General features: G+C 44.9%; 1 protein-coding gene across 1 annotated transcript; it reads right to left on the bottom strand.

Moving 5' to 3' along the window:
- Positions 1–1,797: 1,797 nt before the first annotated feature.
- Positions 1,798–5,428, bottom strand: LOC109779437 ((E)-beta-caryophyllene synthase). The gene is made up of 7 exons (XM_020338058.4): positions 5,224–5,428; positions 4,709–4,967; positions 4,236–4,608; positions 3,832–4,050; positions 3,604–3,739; positions 2,924–3,169; positions 1,798–2,261 (listed from the first exon to the last, which is right to left on the bottom strand). The coding sequence occupies exons 1-7, from the start codon at positions 5,356–5,358 to the stop codon at positions 1,956–1,958; spliced, it is 1,674 nt and encodes a 557-aa protein (XP_020193647.1). The 5' UTR covers positions 5,359–5,428; the 3' UTR covers positions 1,798–1,955.
- Positions 5,429–14,413: the final 8,985 nt, after the last annotated feature.

The raw sequence follows: 14,413 nt of genomic DNA, 5'->3' as shown, positions 1-14,413 counted from the left end.
TACCTTCATTGTACTAGTGCCTAGACTATTATTGACTGGTCAAGCCTAAATGAACCTGATTGTTTGGGCGTGAAAATTCGTGTGCGAAACACAATCGGAGTACAATAATCTTTCACTAAATAAAGGGGTAGCCGTACACACTTTGATCGGGCTAAATGGATGTTCAAAGTCTGGACGCACCTCAGTGTCAATTTAACTTCGATCAATATTACATGTAGAAATGCATGGATTAAGCTTTGCAGGAATAATAGTCTAGTATTTATCTTGCAAAAAAAATATTTCAAAGTATCTATAATTTTTAATATGTTTTTAACATCTAGAATAAAGAAAAACTTATATCAAAATCGTTCATCGTAGACCAAGTAAAGTTAAATTTAGCATATATAAAAAATTTCAATAAATCTTAGATGTTTCATCGCAGCCGCTAGTTTTGCTGTGGACTGAAAAGGAATAGCTTGTGTTGCCACAAAAAAAAGTCAAACATATTAAAAAGTTCAAAAATGCCACGTTAGAAACATCTGGCGGGAAGTGGTTGGCTGGATTGCAGCATCGTGCTACCTGACATCTCTTGGCCAATAGTGATAAAGCTGACAAGTATGTTGGTGGACGGAGGACAAGGTTGTACCATCCGTGGATAATGAAATTTCTAGTATTGTCTGAAGGCGACTCAAACAAGGTATATGTTACTTTTAAGGGTCGATTGAACATCATGTGCATCCCCATGCCCATGATTAGTGTCATCTGCTAAAAGTCTAGATGCATATGTGGATGGCCACCATGGAAGAAGGAACCTAATCGCATAATATATTTGACCTACTCCACTTCCTTTAAAGCATCTCGGCCGACTACCAGTCTCCTTCCCCAGCGTCTCTTCTCTAAGCCTGACGCCATGAAAATGAATACCTCGTGCGGATCTCAAGTTCATGGCAATGAGCTCTTGAAAGATGTTGGAACATCAACGAACAGTTCTAGGGTTACGGGTCTGGCTCAACTGGGTTCCGGCAAGCTGAATTCTTGGTCGATGAGCCCAAATTGGCAAGGGGTGGTGCCTCCATTGTTGATAATGAGAGGTCAGAGAAATCAAGATTTCTCGATGTTCTATACGATGTTCCAAAGTTTGTAAGTGCGGACGGTATTTGTTGTTTACTCATGAGTATCCGCACAATGTTGCACACATGTTACAAATATTTTGGTTTTATGCTTCCAGAGGATTTTCTCTTGCTGCAAATGTATTTCTTTGTCCTTGCCAGTGTTGTTCATATGTTGCACACATAAATTTTTCATGCTGCAGGTGTTGTGACACATTTTCAACAGTTTTGTTGCAAGGGCACATTTCACACGCTACGACACTTCTTGTTGTGATGAATAGAGATCCCAGATCTAGCACTTAAATGAATCCAACTATGGCAGAGGCGACTGATTTTGTTCTTCTCAGTCAGCCGACTAACACTAAGGGATAACCATTTGATAACATATGTGTCGGAGTGTATGTCATGACACCATAAAACGTAAAGCATCGAGATTTTTTATTTTATTTGTTTTGTGGGAATAAAGCATCAAGAAATGATCGACTGGCTCGGAAAATGTTCAACCCGAAGGCACTACAAACGCTGGTCCTAGTACAATACACAATTTCTACTTCCCATCGCTCGCTTGGGAGGTACCGACTGACTCGGCGAGGCTAGGAGAGAAGCTCCTATATGCTTGTAGCTGTCAAGAACCAGCTTCTCCAGATCCAGATGCAAAGTAGTGTCTGGTGTGATGCATGTTTAGTCTAGATACTACTTGCTAAACCAGTTGATCGAAAGACTTGATTATCATTCTGCTTGCGCATAGTACAGTTTTTTTCTCATAGTTTTCTCACGGGTACACAAGTTTTGCATGATACATGAGTGGTGAGTTACATAGTTTCTCATAGTATGATTATTTGCATATACAAATTTGGATACTTTTCTCTATATAGAATTTACATATATAGAATCTACTACCACTTTGAGAGCCCGTGGATCGGTGTACGTGTCTTGATCCTTGTACAAGAAGTCCAACATCCGTGTCGAATTCACTACCGCCTCTAGGAGCGGCGTTGTTGGCCGCGCGGCGGCTGGCTTGAGGAGCTCCTCAATGATGTCCATCCATGACTCCTCTATGAGCTCGCTGAGCTTTCTATATGCATCTTCCTTTGCAGTGTACTTGTTCTCCTCCAAGCACGCTTCCACCGTTGACATCACAGGCCTCTCGCCAGAGCACTGTTCTTGTTCTCGCTGATTTATGAGAGAGAAAAGAGGGTCATATTAAAAAGGTGATCATACCCATCTATTAATATGGCTACGTGCATCAGTGCATCAATTGATGCGGAGACCAGGGTATCCTTCTCGGGTTAAATAACTTTTCTACTCACTCTGTAAAGAAATATAAGAGCATTTAGATCACTCTTATATTTTTTTCCGGAGGGAGTATTAGTTAACCTATATTTTATGGCAAGTGGTTTCTATGACTAATTAATTATTATACCTGTTCCAAAATAGATGGTGTTCTAAAAATATTTTGCCAAACTTCTCTGAGGAGAATGTCGTTATATACCAAATTATTTGAGATTTTTCAACTACAATAATATCACTAGATTTACCATGTAAAACATTTCAAAGTTCAGTAAGTTTGTAATTTATGACAGTATATACATATTCATGTTTAGAGTCTTTGATACTATTTCATAATGGAGGGATTACATCAGTTTACTTAATTGGCTTTTAATTCGCATAGATATCATGATGCGCACAACTAGGATTTATTGTTCTTTTGGATTATATTCACTGCCAAATAAAAGCGACAAGCTACAAAACTAAAAGGATCCCAATCTTATCCATGAACCAAAAACTGCAAATAAATAAAATATGACGTGTATTTACAGTTGTAAGTGTGTAACCTCGTGTGAAGCCACATCGTTGATGACACGGCCGATGACACAAGAAGCTCGCATAATTTTAGGATAGGTCATGCCCCACTCGATGGCATCTCCGCTCGCTCCTATGACAACGAAGGCAAGGCATGCAACATGCATGCAGCAACAGCTAGGCACCGAGAATCGCAGGTGCTCCTCAACAGTAACAGGTGTGTCGCTTTCCTCACGCCATTTTGCCTCATTGTAGTAGCATTTCGTAGCATCGATTAGCTGCATAAGTAGATATATTTATTTTTCACTGGGAAGTTGATTGTCTACATATATATACATATTTCTTTCACATAGCAGATTTTTTAACGAGCGAACGTAAACGAAACAGAAGCTTCATATATAAGTATAGGTGTTAACTTTTAAGACGACAAATATCATGATCTCAGTTTTCTAAGTCTCGTGAAACAAAGCCCATATATTGAGTACACTGTTTATGAGTTAAAGTATTTTAAGTTTCAAATTTACGAAGAGTCTTGATGATTTCATCACTTTTATCTACTTGTGCAAGCCTCAAGTGGCTCTGCATCAATTCCTGCATGCGATTCAGAGGCTTCGCACCATAGTGCTAGTTCTGTCCATACCATAATGATCCTATGCGTGTATTTCTTGGTTTATTTTCTTGAATTAATCATGTTCGTGAGACATCAACTTACTAGCTTTTTTACATAGTCTGCATGCTTGTTTCCTTGACTATCCAAATCTTTTGCGATGACCTTCATGGTAGTGAGTACTTTGCTGTAGAAGAACTTCATGTAACCTGGGAGGTGTTCAGCGGCTTGTTCATCCCACCTATAAAGAATAGAAAGTTCTTCTAGAATTAGTACCAAGCAACACATTAATTGGTTGTTAAACCACCCTAGCTCACATAGATATATAGAGACCTTTCCATTGCCATGGTGAGGAGCCTGCTTTCTTCTAAGGTGCTGTAGCTGTCGTAAATGTCATCGAATATCGATATAAATGTAAAGAATTTTGTGAGTACGATTCGTCCGTATGAATATTGTGGCTCAAACAAAACTCCTAACATCCAAAAGTGCATCTCCACCATCCTGTCTCGTGCGAAGCTCAAATGGTCTTGGAGTTGCAGTTCTTTCCACCACCTGCAAATAAACCATGAACTCAGATTGTAATGGTACGACGAGGATATGGAAACCAATTCAAGAGTTAAGGGGCATAGGGTTGTGTCTGGCATTAGATATTAGTGGTGTAATATAAATTGCACAGACGGATAAAAGGTGAAATTTTGCCTATATACTAGCAGATTTCATCATAGAAAGTCACTTACAGAGTAAGAGTCCTCAGCTCCTCACAGTAGAGAGCTTGCAGAATACTGAAATCCAGCTTTGCAAGCTCCAAAATGGCATCATTCCTTGTACTCATTCTCTCATAAACTGAGATGAAGTGCCGCGCTTCAACTCTTGGAGGCCTCCTGAAAATAGGCGTTTCCAGTGTGCGGCGCACCTGATCGAGCAATATTGATGGTGGAATTGTTTGTTGCTCCACGGCACACTGAAGATGGCCTTTTGTGTAAGCCATTGCGTTGCTGAGTGTTTCTTCACCATGTGTTCGAACATGGGCAGCGTTGTACATGCACAAGAGGCTTCTTGTGTCATTGCAGGTAATCTTTCCTTTGTCATCTATGAACTTTAGGAATACATCTGCGGCATTGTCATGTATAGTACGCATTCTATTAGGACAAATGTTTTTAGAAAATCTCACCTACCCACGTCTCTGAAATTCTAATTATGTTCGTTATACCTGGTGAAACATTCAATCCCTGTTTCCTGAGCAAATAAAATCGAAGGGCCGTCGTGTGAAGATCGCGGGCTTCATCGCCGGCATCATGAATCCCACACAACAAATCATTGATCTCCTTCCCATAGTGGTAGTCCAAACCAAGCCGCTGTAAAGTATCGACAAGCTCAAGCTTCCGAGGCAGATCAACAGAACCCGAATCTACTATTGTCGCCCTCAGCTCTTCTTTCATTACTTCAGCCTTGTTTTTCATGGAAAGACACTGCAAGAGAATGTAACATTAGTACTCACTTTGTGTCCGAGGTTAAGCTTCGAAAGTCCATTTTGCATGAAAATATGTTTCAACAAAAACATACTTCATGATGTGCGTTATATTATCCGCTAAACCTTAAGTTGACTTCTACATATTGTAAAACGACATCTATAAAGAGTTGTGCAACGGAAGTACTACTAGTTCATCCAACCTAGCTCCAACAAGAAGGTACGACACTGGAGTGTGCTGATTAAATTTAGTTCACCTGCGCCGGAGAGAATGGCCTGAAGCCAAGGAAGAAGTCCCCCCATACGGTGGGGTGGTGAAACCGGTGGCTGCGCTGGTTGTCGTTCATCGCAGGCGGGTGTGGGCGACGGTGACTCTCCACGGAGGCTGCCATTGCCGGAGAACGTTCGAGCTCAGCTGATCACTTCTCTCTGATAATGTTAAGGTTGGTGATGCATGCCTTGTGAACTGGTTGGCTTTATATAAGAATTGGAACAGGAGAGGCCCCTAAATGGTACACGTGTATAATACTGGAGACACACAGGAACACTGAATGCAAAATTCACGTGATATTGTAACTGTCACTTTCAGTATTGTGGCACAAATGTGCCCATTAATTAAAGTTTTTTATTCGAGAAAGTTATGTACAGGTTTGAAAATTCTAAGACATGTGTCTCTTTCATAGTACGTTGTTCCCTTTCGGCAGGGCCACTCAAAAAGATTCTATATTAGTAACTTGAGGCACTCAGAGAGACACCATGTAAACTCACATCATCTAAATTTTTTAGATGGTTGGATCTCGAAAACACAATGGTGAACATGATTTCACGCACCCAATAAGATAAAATATAGCAATAAAATCAAACAATTATAAAATTTAAGGTTACAAAACTTGATCGAGTGTCTATTCACATGTGAACTTGTGAAGTTTCACGAAGAAATGACATGTAACCATGATATTCTTAACGAAGAAACAAAATCAAACCTTCAAATTACTTTAAACACACGAAAAACATTTTTTTTTGGTTTTTATAGCATTTTTCTTATTTTACAAGTCATAATGGATGTGTGTGGAACCATGTTCCAAAATTCCATGTCCGTTGGATCTCTAATATAATAAACCATGTGGTTGAGATTAAATTGTGTACGACGTAAACATGTACACACACGTGTGTGCGAACTAAAGAGAACTGGCCGGTGAGGAACTCCCTGATTTCTTTTTTACTTGGCACATAACTTTTTTATTTCTTTTGCTATTTAATCTGCGTCTTTTCCATCCACACCAATTTAGTATGTCTCAAGAAGACTTCTATTGGATAATCAACTGTTGGCCCACAGCTCAGAACGCATTATATGCACCGCATGAGCACATCCGAAGGTAAATTTGCTTATGTGGCAAGTACTTAATTAATGAGTAGAGAGATGCTTGTGGTAACATAATACGCTACCTTAACATAACGAACCCCAAGGCAATATGAATCTACATCTTAATAAATAAAGGTTTGCACGATACTACAAATGTGTTACTACTCACTATGAAAGTTACTCCCAGCTATGACTAGCCTTATATGGATATATATGTGGTTTGAAAATTCTAAGAAATCTATTTCCATGTATGACGTTTGCATGCTGTGTGAATAGAACTATGACGAAAAAATTCTTCAAGTTCCACACTGACACTCAACACAGGCTAGGATGGTGAGTTCAAGTAACTAATATATGTAGCACCTTACATGAGTTGTTTACTGTCATGTAGATTAAGGAAGAGGCTAGAGTGGCGATAGTGATTTTATAATCAGAGTTGGATGATGTTGAATGGGAAAGAACTTAATTTTCATGAGAGCATTACAATTACAGGTGGAGTCATTTGAAGTCAAGAAAGGTCCTGTGGGGTTCATGGTAAAGTAACTAAGTCTCAAGTAGGCAAAGGTTCAAGCATGATAGCTTTAAGATGGCATATTCGTTAACGAGTTTGTTGGAATTTTAACGGAAAATATGTGTACAAGTTTTATTACAGGTAGACTTGTATTTAAAGTTGGGTTAGAACTTGGAGTTGGACACATTTGTTAATTAGTTGATTACAACGAAAGTAATCAAGGTGACCGTGTGTTAATTTTTTTAGTATATTAATTGTCCAATCACTTGTATACAATATTGTTTAAGCACTTGATAAGATTTTATCTGGTCTAAGGTTCCAGCCCTTGTTGACTTGATTTCAGAAGACTTCACTCAACTCTCTTAACACGGGCTGCAAGCTTCATTAGTACGCTGAGCACTGCAGCCAACAGGGATGTATGTCGTGGTTACCAATAAAGTAGTTGTGACAGTGATACTATTTAACATGATTGTAAAATAGCTATCCATTTAGCAAAAAATTAAACTACAAAATTGGCAGTATATTGAGAACGAGAAAACCAACAAATTGTGTGGTCGATAATTGCTTTTGGCCGCAGGAAACGCATTCTTCACGCGGTGATGGCGACCTAACATCTACTGATTTCTTTCCCTTGTACGTCCTTTGAAAATAATGTAGAAGACGTGGGCCAAAAGTTCTATGGCTGGACTCGTAGCTAGGTACGGCTACGAAGGACACAGGGGAAGTGTGGACAGCAAGCGAAACACATTTTTTGCAGCAGGAAACACATTTTTGGCTGCGGGAAGCACATTTTTCACTCAATAATGACGAGCTAGCATCTATCAATTTTGTCGTCCTAGACATCCTTTAACAGTTAAGTGGCAGCAGGCGGGCAAACGTTTCTGCGGGTAGTCATATAGCATAGGTCTGGCCCTGTAGCAACAACAGAAGTCGGCATCAAACGAAAATTTTCACTTTAGCCAAAACTGAATGTCTAGAAACGGAAGTACATGCCTCAGATTTATTTATAAAATCGCTTTTGCTAAAACATATCTAGATGTGCGCTAAGTATTGCACACCAAGTCCTATATATGTCATTGATTCTGGGTGAAGATTCGTGCGGGTATTTTCTTTTTCTTTTTCTTTCCCTTTTTATGTTTCTTTTTTTCTTTGACAGTCCTTTTTATGTTTCATTGAGCATTCGGACGTGCAATAAGAGCATCTACATCTCGATATATTTAACCCGGCCCCTCAAGCACTCGTGGACGTGTCCGGGCGCATCCGCGGGCAATGACCGGTCACCCCTCATTTGGCTACTTCCACAGCGGTCTCCCTCATATCCGAACCCCATATCCATGCAACACGTAAAATAGCAACTATGTAGATAAACACGACGAACACTCTTAGAGGACATAATTTCACATACTAGCTTAGCGGACATAGTCATCCAATACAAAATGATCAAAATTCATTGCCGGACAGCGCAAATTCATAATAAAAACTAAAAAACATGGATAAAACTGAGGCGGGAAAGGGCAGAGGAAATCACCATTCAGAAAATTGATTCCTGAACCCTGCAGAAAATTATGATTGAACCCATTGACTCAATATCCACAGTGGCCAAAGGGCTTTTAGCACATATTCAGCCCAAGTTTCTGTAAAGAAACGACATATTAATTCAGTCCAAGTGGTAATAGCCCGGCTCAGCTAAAGCAGATCCACGTCCACGGCGCCGCTGGCAGTGCAGCCGGCGGTCTCGGTACCCATCTCCGATGGGATGATCCCTAGAGTACAGGAACCCGTGCGCAAAACTGCGGTGCGATGCGTTGGATCCAGCCGAGCATCCCCGCGTCGTATGAAACCTTGGAGCGGTCCGATTCCTAAAGTTAGCGGAAAGGTGTGACTACTCTCGGGTGCAGTACATCCGAATTTGCAAAAAAATGAAAAAGTGTGATAAGCAAAGTCCAAAATATCTGAAATTTTGAGACAACAAACTTCATCTAATGTTTGAGCTTCTTGCATTCAGCCAAAAACATCATCCGAGGAGCTCACACCCAAAAAAAAAAACAAAATCAATGCTCAAACAGTGCACTAAACTTTGAACATTGATTTTATTGTTTTTGGTGCGAGCTCCTCCGATGATGTTTTTGGCTGAATTTTTGCAAGAAGCTTGAACATTTGATGAAGTTTGATGCCCCAAAATTTCAGATTTTTTTGACTTTGTTTTATCACGTTTTTCCATTTTTTTGCAAACTCGGTTGTACTACACCCGAGAGTAGAAAATCCACTCTCGTTAGTTAACCGAACGACACTGACTTTGTCAAATTTCTTGCCGGAATCATGGACTTTAGTCACGATAAAGATGAAGGGGAAGAAGGGCCGAGCGGCGGGGCAGTCATCGCCGCCGCCGGCGCCTGTCGATCAAGGAGGAATTCAGGCGGCCAGGAGTGCCCATTTGAAACAGCTGTTGGGCCAGGTTGGGCCGACAGCAGCAATAGCGGCTCTGATTTATCTGGGTGTATGGCCCAGTCGGAGGCCCAAGCCGGTTCCCTCGATCACGTACGATCGACGCCTGTGCATGAATCCACTTTGGACCGATAGTCTTTGGCGGATGCTAGGCGTAAGCTGGCTGATAACTCGCAGTTATCCGCCGCCTTGACAACCGTCTGATTGTGAACATCGTAGCCGTTCGCACGCCCACTGTCCGCTCCAAGCATGCCCCGCACGGCAGCAGCGGCCTTGTCGGCGCCGGAGTTGCGATGCTAGGCGGATAACTGCGATGCAGCTGTTGCAGACGCCGCCGGAGCTGCGATGCAGGGGTCGCCGACGCCGCCGGAGCTGCAGTGCAGCGGTCGTCGACCGCCGGAGCTGCGATGCAGCGGTCGCCGACGCCGCCGAAGCTACAGTGCAGCGGTCGTCGACCGCCGGAGCTGCGATGCAGCGGTCGCTGACGCCCCCGGAGCTGCAGTGCAGCGGTCGTCGACCGCCGGAGCTACGATGCAGCGGTCGCCGACGCTGCCGGAGTTGCGATGCAGCGGCCATGACGCCGGAGCTCCATTGCAACCCCTGACGAGTTTCAACGACCCCATGCGCGCTTCATTGCAGCTCCGGCGTGCTTCATTGCAGCCCCGTTGGAGCTCAACGACCCCGCGCGTCGCTCCATTGCAGCCTCCCGTAGTGCTCCATTGCAGCCCCGTGCACTTTATTGCAGCACCGCGAGCGGAGCACGTCGCGTCGGGATGCCGGTGAAGCACCACGAGTGCGTCGCACCGGACGCTGCTTTGAGGCGGAGGATGCATCAAGGCGGCGTCCGTCAGTGAAGCACGTTGCGTCAGGACGCCGGCGGAGCAGCACGAGCATGTGGCGCCGGACGCCGATTTGCCCTTCGCTCCTGGTTCGCCGCACCGTGGAGTGAGGGCGGGGGGGGGGGGGGGGCGGGCGTCCGCCATGGGAGCCTCTCTCCTCTGTGGTGTGTGAAGATGCAGAGACGGGGAACGGATCCGACGGGAAAAGGGGAAAATGAGTGGGGAGAACATGTGGAGGAGAATAGAGGTGGAAGAGATAAGGCTGGTTGTGGGCGGTGGACGGGCCCAGTGGAAAAACATGTCACGCGCAGTGCGTCCGATCGGACGGTGCGCCAGGCGGCGGACGCGTGCGTTATAATCAGCCGAATGAATCGAAGACTTTTCCATAGTCTTTGCATGAGTCGTCGGGTAGGAAGTTTCGCATCGCCAGCCTGGGTTCCCGAGGATTGCCGCCGGCCATGCTGCTCAGATCCGGGTGGCTCTTGGCGGCGCGCGGCTGATGGCAGGAAGAGGAGGACCTCCACCTCCTAAGGCGGGGTCGCAGCCCGCCGCTGCGCCGCCAGCTAGGGCAGCGGGTGCCCAGGCCCCGGGTCGGCCAAACCCTAGGCCGCCTGTTGCTGCAGCGCCGCCGGCGCGGGAGCCTCGTCAGCAAGCTGCTGGGCAGACTCAGGCCGTCGCGCGCGGCCGAGACGATGGCTCTGGTCGGGAGTTCTATGGTGGCGGCCGGGAGCACTATGGCGATGATGGACATAGAGATGGATACCGATACAATCGCTATGGGCAGTGGGGCGATGATGGATATGATGTATACGGCGTGGGCCAGCATTGTGGATCGTCGTCTTCGGGTGGTGGCCATGGATATGGTTGGTATAATGGAGGCGGACCGGGATGAGGGTTCCCAGGACCACCAGGGAGTTTTGTCGAAGGGGTCGCCGGCCACAACAATCGCAACCGGGGGGGACATCGGTTCCGCGGCGGGAGAGGAGGGGCGCGGCGACCACCTCCACCACGACCTCCTCCGCCACCGGCCGTAGCTGATGAGGTGGCCGCCAACGCGGTGGCCGCTGCTCCTACGGTGGTGTCGCCCTCCTTGCCGGCAGTTGCAGTGGACACTGTTAGGGCCTTGGCGGCTGTGAAGATTCCCACTGCCGGTCCACGAAATTCCAATGCAAGTGACAGTGTTTCTGACAAAGGCAATGACAAGGCTGAAGGTGAAAAACTTTCTAAGTGGGCTATTAAGAAGAAAAAGCTGACTTGCTACAGGTGCGGTGAGCCAGGACACTTTGTGGCCGAATGCACTAAGGAGTTGTGCGATCATTGTCTCAAGTCACAGCATGTGACCGGGGAGTGCCCTTTACTTTCGGGACCCAAACCGGTAGTCACGATATACGGGGTATGTTGTCAGGAGCTTATGTTTTTTGAGTCACCGGAGGTGGCACCATCGGTACAGGTACTGGAGGGATCTTTTCCAGGAGTGGTCAAGGTGACTAATGGTGTCATGACTGAATCACAGATTGTGCAGCAACTGCATGAGTTGGCACCGGGCAACATTCAGTGGAACTGGAACCTTGTCAGGTTGGAGAACTAGACGTACAAGGTGGAATTTCCCACTAAGGAGGACCAATTGCATATTCTGAAATTTGGCATGTGCAGAGTTCCGATTACTAGCTTCATCTTGGAATTCGACGAGTGGAAGCAGAAAGATCCTCAGGGCACACCACTGGTACAGATTTGGGTTAGTTTTTCGGGTGCTCCACCTAAGCCACTTAATAATTTCTTAGTTACATGGAGCTTGGGTTCCCTCATTGGCAAGACTGAGAAGGTGGACATGCCGTTTACTCGTGCCCATGGGGTTGCGAGGTTACTTGCTAGTGTGGTAAGTATCGAGTTTGTGCCGGATGTGGCCAAGTGGACACATGCCGGGGTCACATATGAGTTAGAGATTGAGAATGAGGATACGGCGACACTCGAGGAGACTGATGAGCATCAGGATATGGACACTACTGAGGGGGGGGGGGGGTGGAGCCCCGGGGATCAGAACAAGGGGACTGAGGACAAATCTCTGGACACGACCAAGAGGCCTAATCCGTAAACTGATAAGGCAGATAAGTCTGCCAAGGGCGCAGCATCCTCCACGACACCGATGAATGCACTTCGGTTTGGTTCTTTTGGTTCATATTCAGCTCCCAGTCATCTTTGGAGTAACAGAATGGAGCTGGACGATCTAGCGGAGCTTGAGTTTCCGCCGTTGTTGCCTCTTGATCGTGGGTCACCGACGCATCGCACTCCGCCTAGGGTGATTTCCGGGCAGGAGAGAGTTACGCCACGGGCGGGTACTGATATAGATATTGTTGGGCAGGAGGCACTCGTCTGCGACTTCACTGCAGTGGGCACTCGGGGGGGCCTCCTCGATGGAGAGCGCGCCCAGTCCAATGGTGCTCGTGGCGACAGGTGTTCGGGGCGCTGGGGCCGATGCCGCGGTTGGGGTGGGGTGTGGGAAGGCGGCTCCTAATCCCCCCATAGCGGTCAACCGGGACACCGCCTCGATAGATAGGATGAGCGCGCCGACCCTCCTTGTCAGCGTGTGCCGGGAACTGGGACGGGCGCTGAGGCGGGGGAGGGGCGCGGGCAGGAGGTATCTCAATACTTAGTTCAATCTCGTTACCGGCAAGTCTCTTTACTCGTTCCGTAATACATCATCCCGCAACTAACTCATTAGTTACAATGCTTGCAAGGCTTCTAGTGATGTGCATTACTGAGTGGGCCCAGAGATACCTCTCCGACAATCGGAGTGACAAATCCTAATCTCGAAATACGCCAACCCAACAAGTACCTTTGGAGACACCTGTAGAGCACCTTTATAATCACCCAGTTACGTCGTGACGTTTGGTAGCACACAAAGTGTTCCTCCGGTAAACGGGAGTTGCATAATCTCATAGTCATAGGAACATGTATAAGTCATGAAGAAAGCAATAGCAACATACTAAACGCTCGAGTGCTAAGCTAACGGAATGGGTCAAATCAATCTCATCATTCTCCTAATGATGTGATCCCGTTAATCAAATGACAACTCATGTCTATGGTTAGGAAACATAACCATCTTTAATAACGAGCTAGTCAATTAGAGGCATACTAGTGACACTTTGTTTGTCTATGTATTCACACATGTATTAGGTTTCCGGTTAATACAATTCTAGCATGAATAATAAACATTTATCATGATATAAGGAAATAAATAATAACTTTATTATTTCCTCTAGGGCATATTTCCTTCAGTCTCCCACTTGCACTAGAGTCAATAATCTAGTTCACATCACCATGTGATTTAATACCAATAGTTCACATCACCATGTGATTAACACCCATAGTTCACATCGTCATGTGACCAACACCCAAAGGGTTTACTAGTCAATAATCTAGTTCACATCGCTTTGTGATTAACACCCAAAGAGTACTAAGGTGTGATCATGTTTTGCTTGTGAGAGAAGTTTAGTCAACGGGTCTGCCACATTCAGATCCGGATGTATTTTGCAAATTTCTATGTCAACAATGCTCTGCACGGAGCTACTCTAGCTAATTGCTCCCACTTTCAATATGTATCCAGATTGAGACTTAGAGTCATCTGGATCAGTGTCAAAATTTGCATCGACGTAACCCTTTACGACGAACCTTTTTGTCACCTCCATAATCGAGAAACATATCCTTATTCCACTAAGGATGATTTTGACCGCTGTCCAGTGATCTACTCCTAGATCACTATTGTACTCCCTTGCCAAAATCAGTGTAGAGTGTACAATAGATCTGGTACACAGCATGGCATACTTTATAGAACCTATGGCTGAGGCATAGGGAATGACTTTCATTCTCTTTCTATCTTCTGCCGTGGTCGGGCTTTGAGTCTTACTCAATTTCACACCTTGTAACACAGGCAAGAACTCTTTCTTTGACTGTTCCATTTTGAACTACTTCAAAATCTTGTCAAGGTATGTACTCATTGAAAAACTTATCAAGCGTCTTGATCTATCTCTATAGATCTTGATGCTCAATATGTAAGCAGCTTCACCGAGGTCTTTCTTTGAAAAACTCCTTTCAAACACTCCTTTATGTTTTGCAGAATAATTCTACATTATTTCCGATCAACAATATGTCATTCACATATACTTATCAGAAATGTTGTAGTGCTCCCACTCACTTTCTTGTAAATACAGGCTTCACCGCAAGTCTGTATAAAACTATATGCTTTGATCACACTATCAAAGCATCCATTCCAACTCCGAGATGCTTGCACC

Source organism: Aegilops tauschii, chromosome 5, assembly GCF_002575655.3.
Source record: "Aegilops tauschii subsp. strangulata cultivar AL8/78 chromosome 5, Aet v6.0, whole genome shotgun sequence".
Lineage (NCBI taxonomy): Eukaryota > Viridiplantae > Streptophyta > Magnoliopsida > Poales > Poaceae > Aegilops > Aegilops tauschii.
The sequence above is the reverse complement of the archived record's forward strand: the minus strand, read 5'-3'. Positions and strand labels throughout refer to the sequence as shown.